At 52.1% G+C, this 15726-nt stretch overlaps 1 protein-coding gene across 1 annotated transcript in view; it reads left to right on the top strand.

The window, feature by feature from the left end:
* Positions 1-12623: 12623 nt before the first annotated feature.
* AJAP1 (adherens junctions associated protein 1) overlaps positions 12624-15726 on the top strand; it is a 130026-nt gene continuing 126923 nt past the window's right edge. The window contains exon 1 of the mRNA XM_023215198.3: positions 12624-13425. Coding sequence (XP_023070966.1) covers positions 13397-13425 — 29 coding nt within the window. The 5' untranslated portion in view covers positions 12624-13396. The remainder of the gene's footprint in view (positions 13426-15726) is intronic.

The raw sequence follows: 15726 nt of genomic DNA, 5'->3' as shown, positions 1-15726 counted from the left end.
AACCGTGCTTGTTTTACAACTGAGGCCAGTAGACTCAGTCACTGAGTCTCCATCTCAAGCCTCATTCTTTTTTTTTTTTTTTAAAAAAATTCTTATTGCTAATGTAAATAGCATTTTGATTAAAAATAACATTTCCAAATTAAAAAGAAATTACGTGAGGCAGCTGGATTCTTCTATCTGTTTTTTCATTCAATCTGTTGCAATATGTTGTTTTGGTTGAAGAATAGGAAAGAACCTGGCCTCAAACTTCCAATTAGTTAGAAAAGAGATGAGTGTCTTACTAGCCTTCTCAGGTAATATGGGCATCTTGTTTCACATCACCCCGAAATTTGACAAGTGGGCGTTTCTTTGATAAGTGGTGGTTGATTAATGATGGGTTGTAAGGGGAATTCCGTGCCCATGCTTTTTGTACTCTATTACATTACAATCCACTGGTTTATCTTACTTTGAGTGGACATTTTACCCATGTGTGATTTCTTTAAACGGCTTTATTGAGATGTAATTTATATGCTATACAATTCAGCCATTTAAAGTGTGTAATTCAATAGTGTAAAGTGTGCATTTCAATTTAACTCGGTGAATTTTGATGTATCTGCAGTGTGTGCAACCATCACCAAAGTCAATTTTGGAACGTTCTGTCACCTCAAAAAGAAACTGTGCCCTTTAGCTATCACTCTTCTATCTTCCTTCCACCACCCCCGCCTTAAGCAGCCACTGATCCATTCTCAGTCTCTTTAGAACATCCTAGTCTGGACATTTCCTATAAATGAACAACATGTGGCCTTTTCTGTTTGGTTCTTATACTCAGCGCCATGTTTTCAAAGGTTGTCCGTACACTCAGCGCCATGTAAACAACATTTTGATTAAAAATAACATTTCCAAGTTAAAAAGAAATTGTATGAGGTGGCTGGATTCTTCTGTTTTTTTCATTCAATCTGTTGCAATATGTTTTCAAAGGTTTTCCGTGTTGTGGCAAGTGTCAGTGTTCCCGTCCTGTTTCCGGTCACAGAACATGATGCCACTGTCTGGATAAATCACCTTGCATGGATCCATCATCCGCTGATGGGCATTTGGGTGTGTCCACTGCTTGACTGTTGTAAATAATGCTGCTAATAACATGTGTGTACATGTGTGGACCTTCATTCCTCATTCTTAACACCCCAGGTGGGTTGACATCTCCAGGGAGGGGCTCTGTCTAATACTGAAAGCCATTGGTGTGGTGGTACCTGGTGGATAGAGTCAGTGTGTTCTGGACAGAACTGTGGCCTCCAAAGACAACCATGCTGAAGCCCCAAACCTCCGCTGAACGTATTTGGAGACAGGGCCCTGAAGGAGGTAATTAAGGTTAAATGAGGTCATAGGAGTGTGGCCCTAGTCCTATAGGGCTGGTTTCTTATGAGCAGAGGAAGAGACATAAGGGATGCACACACACACAGGGGGAAGTTGGGGACACATGAGGACACAGCCAGAAGACAGCCACCTGCAAGTCAAGGAGAGAGGCCCAAGGAGAATCCAACCCTGACAGCACCTTGATTTGGATTTTCAGGCTCCAGAACTGGGATAATATGAATTTCTGTCATGTAACACCCCCAGTCTGTGATCTTCTCCTACGGCAGCCCTAGGAAATGAAAATCCTCACTGCAGAATGGACTGTAGAATTTATTGTCCAAGCCAGGGTGCTTTGAGTGCAAGGGGGCTACTGTGAACCCAAGGACCACAGCTCCAGGCAGACCAGAACATATGGGTCACCCTGCTGACCAAGAGCCGCCTTCCCTCTGGGGAACTCACTTCTCCTAGATTGGCAATCACCTTCCTAAACACTATGCAAAGAAACCTATCTGCCCCCTCTTCCCATCTCAAGCCAGGGTTAATGAATACCTCAAATATCCCAATCCCAGAACACTTAATAACTTTCTCACCTGCATCTTTGGGACTTGATATTTGATCAGAGGCATCTGGGCATCTGGGCATCTCAGCAGACCCTCACCCCAAGTTCAGGTTTCAAAGGGATGTTTGTCTGGTCTATGTTTGCTGAAATTCACTGGAATACAATAGAAAATAATATGAGAGTAGATACCTCATTTGTTGGATTCAGCCATCACGGAATAAATTTTGGCTAAATGAATGAATAAATGAATTGAAGAATGAGCGGGTCTAAACTGCTGACTGCTTTATTCAAAGAGAATTTAACCCAAATATGTGTGGGCCATTATTTTTCTACCAAGTTTCTTAGAGGCGCAGGCATCTCTGTATCCTGCACAGCATTTAGCAATACCTTGTGTACAGTCAGTCTTCACTAAATTCCTGCTGAATAAGTTATGATTCTCATGAACATGTGTGGCTGTGGCACAGGCTTTCCTGCATTCTGATTCTACTAACTATCTTCTGGGATCCAGACACTATCATTTCACAGTCATACATGGGATGTTTTTGCTCTTACAGGCAAGGAAGTCTAGGGAATGTAGTTTGCAGGTTTCTAACCCCTGAGAACAGGAGAGAATTGGAAGAGTGATGATGGCGCTGAGAACCACAGAAAACAGTCAGCCAATGACCTTCAGAGATTTTCAATGAACAATTGTGCATTTATACCTTACGTATCTGTCTATATTGTGAAAATCCTGTGAAGGCAGGGACCAAGGGTGTTTAATTTACCAAAGCATACTTGGGACCCAGGAGCATGTGCAATAAATGCTTGCTGCATAAAACTTGAGTTAATAGGCACTTGATGGCTGTCCTCAGGTGTACATCAAGTTCAATCAGTTTCACTGATAGTGGGCTTCATACCAAAAATGGTGACTGTTTGAGAGTGCCCAATAGGACAGGTTTTCATAGTTCATCCTCAGCCTGGTCCCCGAGACACGGTTCTTCCCCTCCCATTCTCTGGATGTGAAAATCACGGTCAGGGAGGTGATGTCACTGGTCTAAGATCATGCAGCTGGTAGGAGGTGGAGGTAGAACTTGAAATTATTTGTGTAATTCCTAAAACAAAAACAAAACCCAGAAACAAAAACAAAGCAACAAAATTGTGTTCTTCTGAGTAACATGCTTCCTCTTGCTTGATACAAGTGTCTATGCTGATTTCATGGACCTGTGTGTCCTGGGAAGGGGGTGGGACGGCAGGGAGGGACGTGTGCTGGGGGTGGGGGGAATGTCAGGGAGGGATGTGTCCTGGCAGTGCTCCTCCCCAGTGCAGACCCTGGATTGCTATCGCCACTTTCTATAGCTTGGGAAAAAGAAACTCCTTGAGTTCATTTGGGAAGCCTTGGGCCTGATTCAGCATCTAAACATCTGCTCAGGCACGGAGATCCATGTTGCCCTCTCGTGAGCCTTCTGTTGGTGCCTACAATTAAGAATCTTCATCAGAACACACACCCAGAGCCAGGAGGAGTCAGCCTCCTGGGAGACTCAGCATTTACTTCTTCACTCAGTGAAAAGTCTAGCAGCACCGGAACAAAGGGATGATGAATTTCTTAGCTTCACCACCCCATCCTAATGCAAATCTCAGCCAATAATATGACTTTGAGCTTTGGTGAAACAGGTATAGATAAAAATGTATAAGGGATAATGTGAAGGTTTAGCTTAAAACTCACATGTTATGTTTATGTTTCTATGTAGCCCTTTGATTCTACATTTATCTCAGTCTTCCTCTTTGATTATGACTTTTTTTTTTTTTTTTTTTTTTTTTTTTGAGACAGAGTCTCACTCTGTCACCCAAGCTGGAGTGGAGTGGTGCAATCTTGGCTTACTGCAACCTCTGCCTCCTGGATCAAGCTATTCTCCTGCCTCAGCCTCCTGAGTAGCTGGGACTGCAGACATGCACCATCATGCCTGGCTAATTTTTGTATTTTTAATAGAGACAGGGTTTCACCATGTTGGCCAGGCTGGTCTTGAACTCCTGACCTCAGGTGACCCACCTGCCCGGACCTTCCAAAGTGCTGAGATTACAGGCAAGAGTCACCGTCCCTGGCCAATTATAACTTTTAGTAGTAGTAGATAAGATTGTTCCCTAGAAAAATTGGAACCCTGAAGAAATGAAGGCCTGTGTTTGGGTTTTAACTGCTTTGCAGATAAGCACTTGCTCCCTCTGCCAATTTAGGATTATAGCTGGCCAAAAGTTATAGAAAACTGGAGCAAACTACAGCTTAAACTAATGAAAGATTTCCTTTTATTGCCTGATAGCGAATCTGGAGACAGGTAATTTGGGGTTCAAATGGACATCTGTGATGTCTCAGGACCCTGGACTACTTGTATTATTTTTCCCTGGTATTATCAGAGTGCAGCTTCTACCCTCAAATCTGTTACTGCATGATGACAACATGGCTTCTCCACCTTTTGCATCTCATCTGCATCCCAGCCAGGACTAAGGACAAGAAAGGCAAAAGATATGTGGTAACGGGTCAGTCCTCTCCTTAAGAGCTTTGCCAGAAGTCACATCAAACAACTTCTGCTTACACATCATTGGCGAGAATCGTGTTACGATCCACCCTAGGTATAAGAGAGGTTTGCAAACATAAACTCTTGACTTGGCACATTTGTTATACCCTCTCCCACCCCTCACCACCACCACCTCAGTTTTGTTAGTAAGGAAGAAGAGGAGAATGAACATTGGATGGTCAATGGCAGCATGTCACATTCTTAGCAATTAGCCATGTTCCATCAAATAAAACAAAAGTGGACATGTGCACATCAGCGCAATATCAAAGGTGAAACTCAGGACCAGCATTGTGCAGGGATCAACTCTACTGTATGTAGGAAAATAACCATCAGGACAGCAATTCGTGCATTTGGCTACCACTGCCTTGAACACATGCTGCCTGCCAGGGGCTCCCCTGCACGGTGTAGTCAGAGTGTGGGAAATAAATGGACTGAGCTGTGACTTTGTCTCAAGCATCCTCCATGGGAGGTACTAAAGGAGGCCTCGGCATTGGGCAAGTCAAGTCTGGGTCACTTGTCAGCCCTTCCCAGCTGAAGGCTCCTCTGACATATGCTCACTTGATCAGGTAGCCATGGTGGATGTTGCAAAACTGAATACCTGAACACCGGTTGGGTCATAGCCTGGACCCCAGCCTGGAGCTTCCTCTTCTAGGAACCATCTCTCTGTCTAAGGAAAAGCCAGTGATTGCCTGGCTCTGTCTGTGGCCGGCCTCCACTTCAGTGCCTGGGCTGCATGGGTGTTAAATTTTTAAAATAGTAGGCCCGGGTATGCTAATGTTATCAATCCTTCTGGGTCTTTGTGGAGGTTAAATGAGATCACAAATGTGAAATGCATCCTGCCGAGGCTGATGCTTATAGACGAGGGTAAGTTTTAGGCAGAAACTAGAGTGAACCAGGTGGGTATCTGTTCTGCATTAGGCCACTCAATAAGTGAAATGTTTTCCTCCCTTCCCAGCATGTTCCAGAAGCTTCTTCAAGTCCAAGGACAGCAGCTCAGACAGGGCACTGCTAGAGGAAGTGACTTTTCTGCTCAATTACCCTCTACGTTGGTGGTGAGTGGCCTGTATGCCGCCAGATCTGCTGCTTGGGGAAGATGAGGTCCTGCAATGACTGGCCAAAAAGGGGGCCACAGGAGGATCAGCTGCTTTTTCATGTTTTAAGAATGGGTATCTTGGCAGATACTGAATTCCAACAAAACTCTAAAAAAATAACAATGTTGATGGTGTGATGGTGATGGTGGTGGTGGTGATGATGGTGGCTCTGATGGTGATGGTTGTGATAGTCATGGTTGTAGTAATGGTGGTTGTAATGATGGTGATGGTGGTGACAGTGATAGTGACGATGATGGTGGTTGTGATGGTGAGGAGGTTGTGATGGTGATGGTCATGGTGGTGGTGATAATGATGGTGGTGGTGGTGACAATGATAATGTTGGTGGTGGTGATGATGGTAGTGGTGGTGACGGTAGTGATGGTGGTGGTGATGGTGGTGATGGTCACGGTTGTAGTGATGGTGGTCATAATGATGGTGATGGTGGTGATAGTGATAGTGATGATAATGGTGGTTATGATGGTGATGAGGTTGTGATGGTGATGGTCATGGTAGTGGTGACAATGATAATGGTGGTGGTGGTGCTGCTAATGATGGTGGTGGTGGTGTTGGTGACGATGGTGGTGATGATGGTGGTGGTGGTGATGGTGGTGATGGTGATTGTGGTGGTGGTGATGATGGTGGTAGTGCTGGTAGTGATGGTGGTGGTGGTGATGGTGGTGGTGATGACGGCCGTGGTGTTGATTGTGGTGGTGATGATGATGGTGATGCTGGTAGTGATGGTGATGATGGTGGTGATGAAGAGGGTGGTGATGATGGAGATAATGATGATGGTGATGGTAATGATGGTGATGACTTTTTATTGGTACATAATATTTGTACATATTTTGGAGGTATGTGTGATATTTTGATTCATGTATATAATGCATAATGATCAAATCAGGGTAATTGGAATATCTATTCCCTTGATCATTTATCTTTTCTTCATGTTGGAAACTTTCCAATGCTTTTCTTTTAGCTATTTAAAAATGTACAGTAAATTATTGTTGACTATAGTCACCCTACTGTACTATTAAACATGCCTATTAACCAACCTCTTGAGGACTTTTATGGTATGATGACAGCTCTCCCCTCTAGACAGAAGCACAACCCTGAAAGATGCATTATCTAGCCATCTTAGAATTAGAGGTGAACCCATCACTCCCACAATCCAATGTCATTTACAAGCCCCCGCCTCTGGTGTCTACTTCATGGATCAGAGCTTTGGAGGCAGAGGAAGGGATGCAAACTCAGCATGCTTTATGGGAAACATGCATTTTTCTTTCTCACAAATTCTGACATTATCAAGTTTAGGGGCCTGAGAAAAACAAGATATAAATTATCTTCTTGACTTGTTGGTGCCCATGAGTGTAGAAGATTGTATGACTTGTATGTGCAGTGTCCCCTGTCCTCCTTGTGTGAGGTCTATGCTTCCTTACTCCCCACCCAACATCAGCCTGGCCCTGTGACTTGCTTTGCCAATGAAATGTGAGTGTAGGTGACATATGCCCCTTTCCAGGAGAAGCCGCAAGGGCTATGGCATGAATCTGCCATGATTCCTTGCCCTGTGCTATGTGACTGGGATGTCCCAGGTAAGAGCAGCTCCTTCAGGTTGGGTCACAGGATGAAGACAGTATGGAGCAGGGCAAATGCCAGCTGTTGAAATTTGTGATCATGAACAAGAAGTCAACCTTTGTTGAGTTAAGCCAACTCTTGGGGTTGTTTGTTGTTGCAATATAATCTAGTGTGAGCTGACTGATGTGGTTTATGAATTGACTTGGAAGAGGCATTGATAGCCCAGGCTCAAAGCTGCTGTCCAGCTTTGCCACTTCTGCGTGGAGCTGATGGTCTCCAGACCCTGGTCGGCTGCTCCCAGGTCAGACATCCAGCTCTACCTGCTTGCACATCATCCATTTTGGGAGCTCCTCTTCCCAGGCCCTGATTGTTCCCAATGACCCTCACTCACTAGCACTTTCTTTACCCTCTTAAGGCTCAATCAACACAATGAGTGCATGTTCTTACCTCCTGTACTCAGGGCTCAGTGAGCAAGATGAGTATATACTCTCACCTCCCCTACTTAAGGCTCAGTCAACAAGATGAGTACATACTCTCACTTCCCATACTGAGGGCTCAGTCAACAAGATGAGTACATACTCTCATCTCCTCTACTCAAGGCTCAGTCAACAAGATGAGTGTGTACACACACCTCTCCTACTAGTGAAACCAGACTTTCAGGGCCAGCGATGTTATCTCTCCATGTTATGTGAAACCAAGTGCCTGACTCTTTCATGTCCCCAATTCCCCTTTCCCTTAAATCCAAACTATTTATCTCAAGTCCCATCCTGAGGACTGTGTGAATTTCTGCATTTACTCCTCTTGTCCCCCATGCAAGGCCCAGAATCCTCTATAATATGAGGAAGGAAGGTCCTATTTCCTAAGTCTCTTTCTAAGTGAGTCAGAGGGTCCCAGTTCTTCCTCTTGCTCCTCTGGCCGCTATGGCCTCCCCCTCTGGCTGCCCCACAGTAGAGACACTCCTTCCATCACTCCTCCACACACCTGCAGCACAAGCCTGACCTCCGTGGAGGTTTTCTAAAAGGGGACAGAGCTGCAACATTGAAACCTGAGATTCTTGTCCCAGTCACAGTTATGAGAAAGCATAAGGGCTTCACTGGTCACCTTAGCCCCCTGGCCGTCCCCTTTGGGGCTTCCCTGGTGTGGAACCCACTCTTGGACACCCCTCTTCTCTCTAATTTGCCACTCCAGAACTTCCAATCCCAGCAATGCCAGGAAACTGCTTTCATATCCTGTCACTTTACTTTGCAATTTAGATTAACCTTCTTTCTCTTCATCCCTTTCCATCTAAAGAGAAGAAGCAAACCTATCAACACAGAAGATCCATAAAAGCCTTGAAATGAGAATTTGTCTCCATCTTGGGCCAGATCAAATTCTTAGGCGGTCTTCTTTCCTTCTGCACCAGGAGGCTATCACTTGCTCAGAGCAAGCCCAGGAATCCCCTCTTCCTCTTTCTGATGCACGGGTACACTTTAACAGACAGTTCAGGCCTGGCATTTTCTCTTGCCCGGCCGCTACTGGGCTGCAGGATGATTGTCCTGTGAGTCGTTTTGTTGGTGGGAGTACAACTCCTTGGCTCTCACCTCTGCCCCAAGGCCTCGTCTCTGCCTTGCACTCAGCTGGTACATGCAGTGCAGCTGTGTGCAGCCTCAGCCAGGAAACAACTCAGGTGCCAGGGGCAGGAAACCCCAAATCTCCAGCATATAACCTCCCTGAGAAGGAAAAGCGACTTTGCGTCATTCCCCCTGCCCCCGACAACCATGAGCTTCCTGCAAGTTTTATTGGGAGGGGGTAGCAAGGAAGATAGGAGAGTCAGGGAAGATACTCCTGTGAATGCTTTCAAGAAACTTATAATAATTTTAATCAGCATTTTCCCTTCCATTTAAAATCACAAACTTAGCTACTTAATCAAATGTCATGGTTAAGACACATTTACCTCCTTGGGAGAAAAATGAACAATGGCAGCTCAATTTGGCTTTGGATGGGTTTTAAAAATAGTCAAGTCTGTGAAGGCCATTAGATAAATGGCCTCAGAGAGCTTCAAAGAGGACCTCCTGCGGGGGCCTGCTGGCTCCTTTGTTGGGCAAATAGGGGAGGGGACTAGGTGAGGAGATCGCAGGGGTTCCCCAGGGTTCCAGGCTGTGGACTTACCCCCGCAGGGAGAAGGGGCCAGAACGAGCAGGGTGACCAGAAGAACTTTCAACAGCACGGACATCTGAACAGTTCGCTTTTGTATCTGCCGAAGCTGGGAGGCGTGTGTGTGTGTGTGTGTGTGTGTGTGTGTGTTGAGTGGGAGTGACACACACACAGCTTCCCAATCCCCAAGGGAAGAAAACTGAACCAGTGAGAAATATGAGAGCCATCAAAGTATAGAAAACCAGTTCTAGAAATGCTGAAACACAAGTTAAGGCTTTTTTGTTTTACAGTCTATAAAAAAGACAATGATATTGTCATCGAAATAATAATAGGCCGGCCGCGGTGGCTCAGTCCTATAATCCCAGCACTTTGGGAGGCCAAGGTGGGTGGATCACCTGAGGTCAGGAGTTTGAGACCTGCCTGACCAACATGGTGAAACCCCGTCTCTATTAAAAACACAAAAATTAGCCGGGCGTGGTGGTGAATGCCTGTAATCCCAGCTACTCAGGAGGCTGAGACAGGAGAATCGCTTGAACCTGGGAGGCAGAGGCTGCAGTGAGCTGAGATCACGCCATTGCACTCCAGCCCAGGCGACAGAGCAAGACTCCATCTCAAAAATAATAATAATAACAATAATAATAATAAATAAGAATAATAGGTGGATTGCTCTTTTTGGAGAGAGGTTACGCTAGAGAAAAAGGAAATCAGTGTACCCTGGTCCCAAATCATGATTTTGAGCCTGGGTGGGGGCAGAGGGCATCCTCCCTCCCCATAGACCGAAGAGGCCCTCACTCGCTGGGGGCAGCAGCTGCGGTCTTTAGGTTCTGACTTCGCCTGGAGACTTCTGCAGGGCTTGTTCCCATCTCGGTTTTCAGGAAACACTTCCTTCTATTATTTTCTTTGCCCAGAGAGTCCTAGGGTACCTGGATAGAATTCGAAGGGTCTTTCAACTCAGATGCGGAAAATTGGCATCTTTATTTAACCCTAACTGAAACTTGGCATTTCCTGTCATTATAAATGTAGGTGGCAGAGCCACGGTGCCTGTGACCGTCAAACTTGGAAACCACAGGCATTTTCATATCACATTGCCATGGCTGCAGATACCTCAGAATATTATTGCTGCATATCTGGACTTCAAAAGGAAGGTAATTCAAGATCTGTCAATTGCTTACTAAGTGTATTAATAAAAAAATATGTACGGCTATGTCAGAAATTTGTTTTTATTACTCTTTTGATGATGCATTTGCATATAATTGGATTCCTAATAATCCTGGGCTTTTTCATCTATGCATTTAGAAGGCATTCTGAGAGAGGTTAGCAGGTGTCCACAAGGCTGCTCAAGGGGTTCCTGGAGCCGACACGGTCCGGTCCGGGGTCCCTGCCTGCCCTCCTGGCTCCTCGTCTGCGAAGCCGGGCTCCTCCAGGTCCAGTCGGGTTGCAGGAAGGGCCTCCCTGGTGCAGCACCGCCACCTCATCCCGCTAGGTGGCAGCACGGCGGGCGCCTCCTTCCCCGCCCGCCGCCATGGGCCCCGCTGGTTCCAGGACCTCCCTGTCTCCTCCGACTCTTAGTGGGATCCGCTCCCTCACACCCTTCAGGGAGAGGTTCTAGGGGACGATGACCCAGGGGCGGCCCGGCAGGGAAACTGCTGAGTCACCCTGCTGCCTCTCTGATCCTCTGGCCGGCTCCCAGATGGCCGCAGCCACACCGTGCGTGAGGCCTCCTGGAGCCCTGCCAACACCTCCCCGGGCAGGGGCTGTGGGCCCCACGTCTTACAGAAGAGGAGACCGAGGGTCGGAGAGGCCAGACAACTCGGCCAGGACCCCGACTTAGCAAGCGCCGGCCCCTGGTCTACCCAGGGCAAAGCTGGTGCTCCTGCCACCACACCTCGCTGCCTCTGGCCCTCTCCCGGGAGTCTTTGTGGGGAAGTCACTGCCTTCGTCCTGCCTGGGCAGAGTCCAATCCTGTGCCTGGCTCCTCAAGACCCTTGGCAAAGATCCTGGAGGCCTGGGGGTGAAAGGGCTGCTTGGGGGACTTAAGCCCCAAGCCATGGTCCTCCTGGGAGACTGAGCCCCAAGCCATGGTCCTCCAGGCTCTGCCCCTCCACCCCCTCACTGCTTGCCCCTCCCAGGGAGGCCTCACCTGTGAAGTGCTTCCCACCCCTGCCCCCCACCTCCCTCCCACGGCTCTCGCATGGCCTGGGGCGATTGCAGAGCTGGCCTGGGTCAAGCACCTGCACAGGGCGCAGAGCGAAGACGGCTTGGTATCCCCCGCCCCTTGCACCTTTCCCAGATGAAGGGTGGCACCAGCGTCCTTTCCAAGGCCCGGATTCGGCACTGCCCTCAGCCTATGGAGGATTAAAAGCAGGGCTTTGTCGTGGTTTCTCAAAGCGTCAGCGGGTCTGTGGAGGATTCCGCCCCATGTCACTTCTCTCAGGGAAAGGTCCTCACCCAGTGTCTGTCCTCCTTTAAGTGCCCCCCCTTTTGTGTGTGTGTGTTTGTTTTCGTTTTTTATTTGCAAATACAGACTAACCAGGTAGGCACAGAGGAGTCCTGGCATGGGGAGGGAGCAGTGAAACGCCGGTGGAGAGTCTGGGAGGCCCAGATTCCCTGGAACTTTCCAGTGACTCCTCCGGAGCAAGGGCCTGGCCAGGCAGCAGCTGCGCTGGGCGATGAGAGACCGTTGGGTAATCAGGGGCATAGGACTGGGCTTCGCTGGGTTCCGAGCAGAAGCGCTGAAGCTCCGACCCGGAACGCGGTGACTTCATCCACGCAGAAGCCCGCGCAGCCGAGCAGAGGAGTCCCTCGTAGGGGACTCTCGGACAGACGCTCCTGCGCGGCCCGCGTGGCGCAGCTCCGCCCCAGGAAACTTTTCGCAAAGCCCTGCTCCATGCGCCCCCACCCAGTTCTTCCTCGGGGCCGCCCCCTCCCCAAAGTAGCTCTCCGGGTCCACTGGGCGGCCCCGTAACCGGGTCGGAACCTCTAACGGCTTCGCATGCCATCCGGTTACCCTGGCAACACCATCCGGCGGCGCCCGGCGGTCCAATCGGAGCCTGCGGCCTCTCTCGAGCCTTTCGCAAGGTGGGGACCGGGACGCGACCGGGGATGGGGAAGGGGGCTGAAGAAGCCCCGCCTGCGCTGTCGCCCGCGCTGGGCACAGCCCTCTGACCCCCTCCCCCCGCGGCGACCCCGGCCCCCGCAAGGTGGGACGGCGAGCAGGAGCCGGGGCCGGGTCGGGGACTCGAGCTCCCGTTCGAGGGGCGGGGAAGGCGGGTGACGTGAGCCGGGCCGGGCGGGCGGAGTTGGGACCGGCTCCGGGAGGCGGGGGCGAGCGCGCTGAGAGGCAGACGCGAAGAGCGAGGCGGCCGAGCAGCGCGGGCGGCTCTGCGGCGGGCGCGGTGGGCGCGGGCGGCGGGGCCCCGGGATACCCGCGCGCCTCCTCCGCGCGGCGCCGCCGCCGCGCGTCCCCACGCCCCGCGCTCCACGGCGCCCTCGCCCCGCGCGCCTCCCGTGCCCGCCTTCTGCCAGCCTCCGGGCCGCGGCCGTCTGCAGAGCGAGCGCTCAGACGGAGCCCCCGGGCAACTTGAGTGGCGCCGATCGGCGGCGGAACCTCTGGCAGAGCCCCCCGACCCGGAAACGCGGAGGGGACCCGCGTCCGCCCGCGTCGCGTCGCCTCAAATCCTAATCAGCGCCGCCCCATCGGCGTGGAGCTCCGGCTGGAGGCAAGAGCCGCGCGCCGCGAGACACGCACCGTGAGCGGCAGCGCCGCCGGCCTCCCTCTTCACCGCCCCGGAGGGCGAAGCCGCGGCTCCCCAGCCCCTGGCTGCGCGGCGACAGCGCCGGAACACGCCCCGCCTCTCCGCCGCCTTCGCTGTGCAGCCCGCGGAGGGGACCGCGAGCCCCGCGCCCCGCGCCCCGGCCGAAGGATGTGCGCCCCCGCGGGCCGCCCCGCCTGAGCCATGCGCCCCAACGGCGGCGGCGCGCCGGCCGGCATGGAGTCCCGCGCGGCCGCGCTCTGACTCGCTGTGCGCCCCGCGGCCGGCGGGCGGCGGGAGGCGGCGGACCGAGAGCCGGAGACCGGCGCCGCGGGACGGAAGCGAGCGGGCGCGGGCGCCGCGCAGATGGCCCGGGCGAGCCAGGTCTGAGGCCCCGCTCCCCGAAACGTGACCATGTGGATTCAACAGCTTTTAGGAGTCAGGTGAGCGACCCGGCCGGCGCCGGGTGCGTGTGGGCGCGTGGGTGCCGGGCTGGGCGGAAGCGGCGCTTTCTTCTCTGTTGCAAATCAAGGGACCCCTCTTCGCTTCCCGCAAGCGGGCAACGGGGTGCACCGGGAACCGGATAGGGGTGCCCGCCCTGATCCCGGAGCCTGGAGCGCCGCGGCCCCGGCGGGGAGCGGCCGGGTCTCCAGGGTTCCGCGCGTCCAGGGTCCGGGCAGCGACGCCCGCCCCAGCAACCCTGGCAGTGGGGCCGGCCGGGCGCGCCCGCAGCTCCAGGCGCCAGCAGCGCAGTGTCCTGGCCGGCTGCCCCGGCGCGCCTCCTCCCCGGGGCCCGGGGCGAGGCGCAGGCTGCTGGGCGCGGCGGGCGCGGGGTCCGGGGCTGCTGGGGAAAGCTAAAGCTCCGGGCTCCCAGCGAGAGCTTCGCAGGCGGAGTTGGAGGAAACCAGAGCCGAGCAGCCACTCCGCCCGCCCTTCTTTCTCGGGGCCCCGGGGCTGAGCGGGGCCTCCCAGGCTTCCAGCTGCCGACCCAGCTGTTTGCGAGTGACCTCCGGGCTCGACGGGCGCCCACAGCTGGCGGGCAGCTGGGGCGGGAGAGCTGGGGCTCTTGGGGAGCGCCGGCGGCCACCCCCCTGTAAACACACACACGCACACACGCCCGCCGGCGCGCCCGGGGCTTGTCTGTGTCTGGGACTCCAGGGCCAGATGGAACAGGGGGTTCGAGCCTAGAGCCCGCGGTGGGGGTGTCCAGAAAGACCCTTCTCGGCAAACTTTGCCGGCCCGCCGGGGTTCTTGGGCTTCTCCAGCTTCAGCCTGGGGTGGCCCAGGGTCCACCAGAGCACAGCCGTCCTTTTTGCTGGGCAGGCTGCCTCTGAGCCCTCGCCCTCCTGCCGGGCATTCACGGAGCTCGTGCCTTTGGGTCCCGGGTTGGAACCGCGAGCGGGGAGGACAGGGGTGGAGGTGGAGAGCAGCGTGCGGTTCTCGAGTTTGTCCACTGGGATGCACTGCGCTCCCGCGTTGGGGACGAAAAGGCCAGTAGTTGTTAGCCGGCTGCTTGAGCCGCCCCCACTCCTGGATAAAGCTGCGCGGGGCGTGAAGCGAAGGGAGGGAGGATCTAGTGCGTGTCCTGATTTTGAGAAATCGGAAGGGGACGGGGACGCCAAGTGTTTTCTAGCGACCCTTGATTTATGAGCCGATTCTGCACCCAGAGGTGAATCCCGTGTAACACATCTAGTGAACATTGTCAGATGTTATTATTAGCTTCCCTTCTCGCAGTGGCGGATCTTGCTATGGGCTTCAAAGGTTAATCATGGAACCGATTGTGTTGGGTGTTGGATATTGGCCGGGCCTGAATCGATAAGTGTGCTTGGGCTAGATAAGGTTTAGGCTTGGACTGTTCTGGGATGTCGGCAAAATGGAGCGAGGACAGCTTTGCAGAAATGACCCTGATCCAGGTGCCCTGCAGGCCTGCCATCCATCCCCTGCTCTGCCCCGGACTGTCCCAGGTCTCAGCAAGACCTCCAAGGCCTTGTGAATGACCAGACGGGTCCCCACCCTGGCCAGTGGCTGGTCTTCAGCTCTGACCTGCTTCCTGAGCTGCCATCTGCCACTTGATTCCTGATGGCAACTTACTTGAACAGACATTTTTTTTTAATTGCTAAGTTGCTAGATTAAAAGATGAGTACATTTTGATAAAGGGAGAGGGGAGCAAATATCTTGGAAAGAAACCTCTCTTTTGGTTTGAAATTTACTGAAACAGTTCCTATCAGGCATCCTCCAGCGGGATCTTGGGATTTTGCTTTAGGAAACAGTTCTGTTGGTTCTTTTGAAGTTTGACCTTTTGTTTTTCCCCCCTCGATGTTAGCACAGGAGATTTTCTGTAAGTGTGCCTTTAAGGATGAGCTGTCACCTATTTGGGATCCTGATGGGAGAGCTGTCTTGTTACTGCTGTATCCTGGCCAGAGAAGGAGGCCTGTGCCCAGAGGGTCTGGGTGGATTCGCATCACAATGGGCACCTGGGGACTCAGAGCCAAAGGGTTGCAAGTTCAAGGTCTGGAAATGGACTTTTTCTTTCAAGACAGCCCTTCATCTTTGCTTGCAAGCCGCTCCATGGCACCCCAGGTGAGCACTGGGTGTCTTGCTGCCAAGCTTGGAGCCTGGTTAGGACAGGTACACACTGAGCCTCCAGCTGGGGTGGCAGAAGGCCTGGCCTGTACCATGGGAGAAGTGCAGTCTAACTTGCTGGGCGCAGGGTGGGGGTTGGGTGGGCTTTCTTAGCTCTGGCC

This window comes from Piliocolobus tephrosceles, chromosome 1, assembly GCF_002776525.5.
Source record: "Piliocolobus tephrosceles isolate RC106 chromosome 1, ASM277652v3, whole genome shotgun sequence".
In the NCBI taxonomy this organism is placed as follows: domain Eukaryota; kingdom Metazoa; phylum Chordata; class Mammalia; order Primates; family Cercopithecidae; genus Piliocolobus; species Piliocolobus tephrosceles.
The sequence above is the reverse complement of the archived record's forward strand: the minus strand, read 5'-3'. Positions and strand labels throughout refer to the sequence as shown.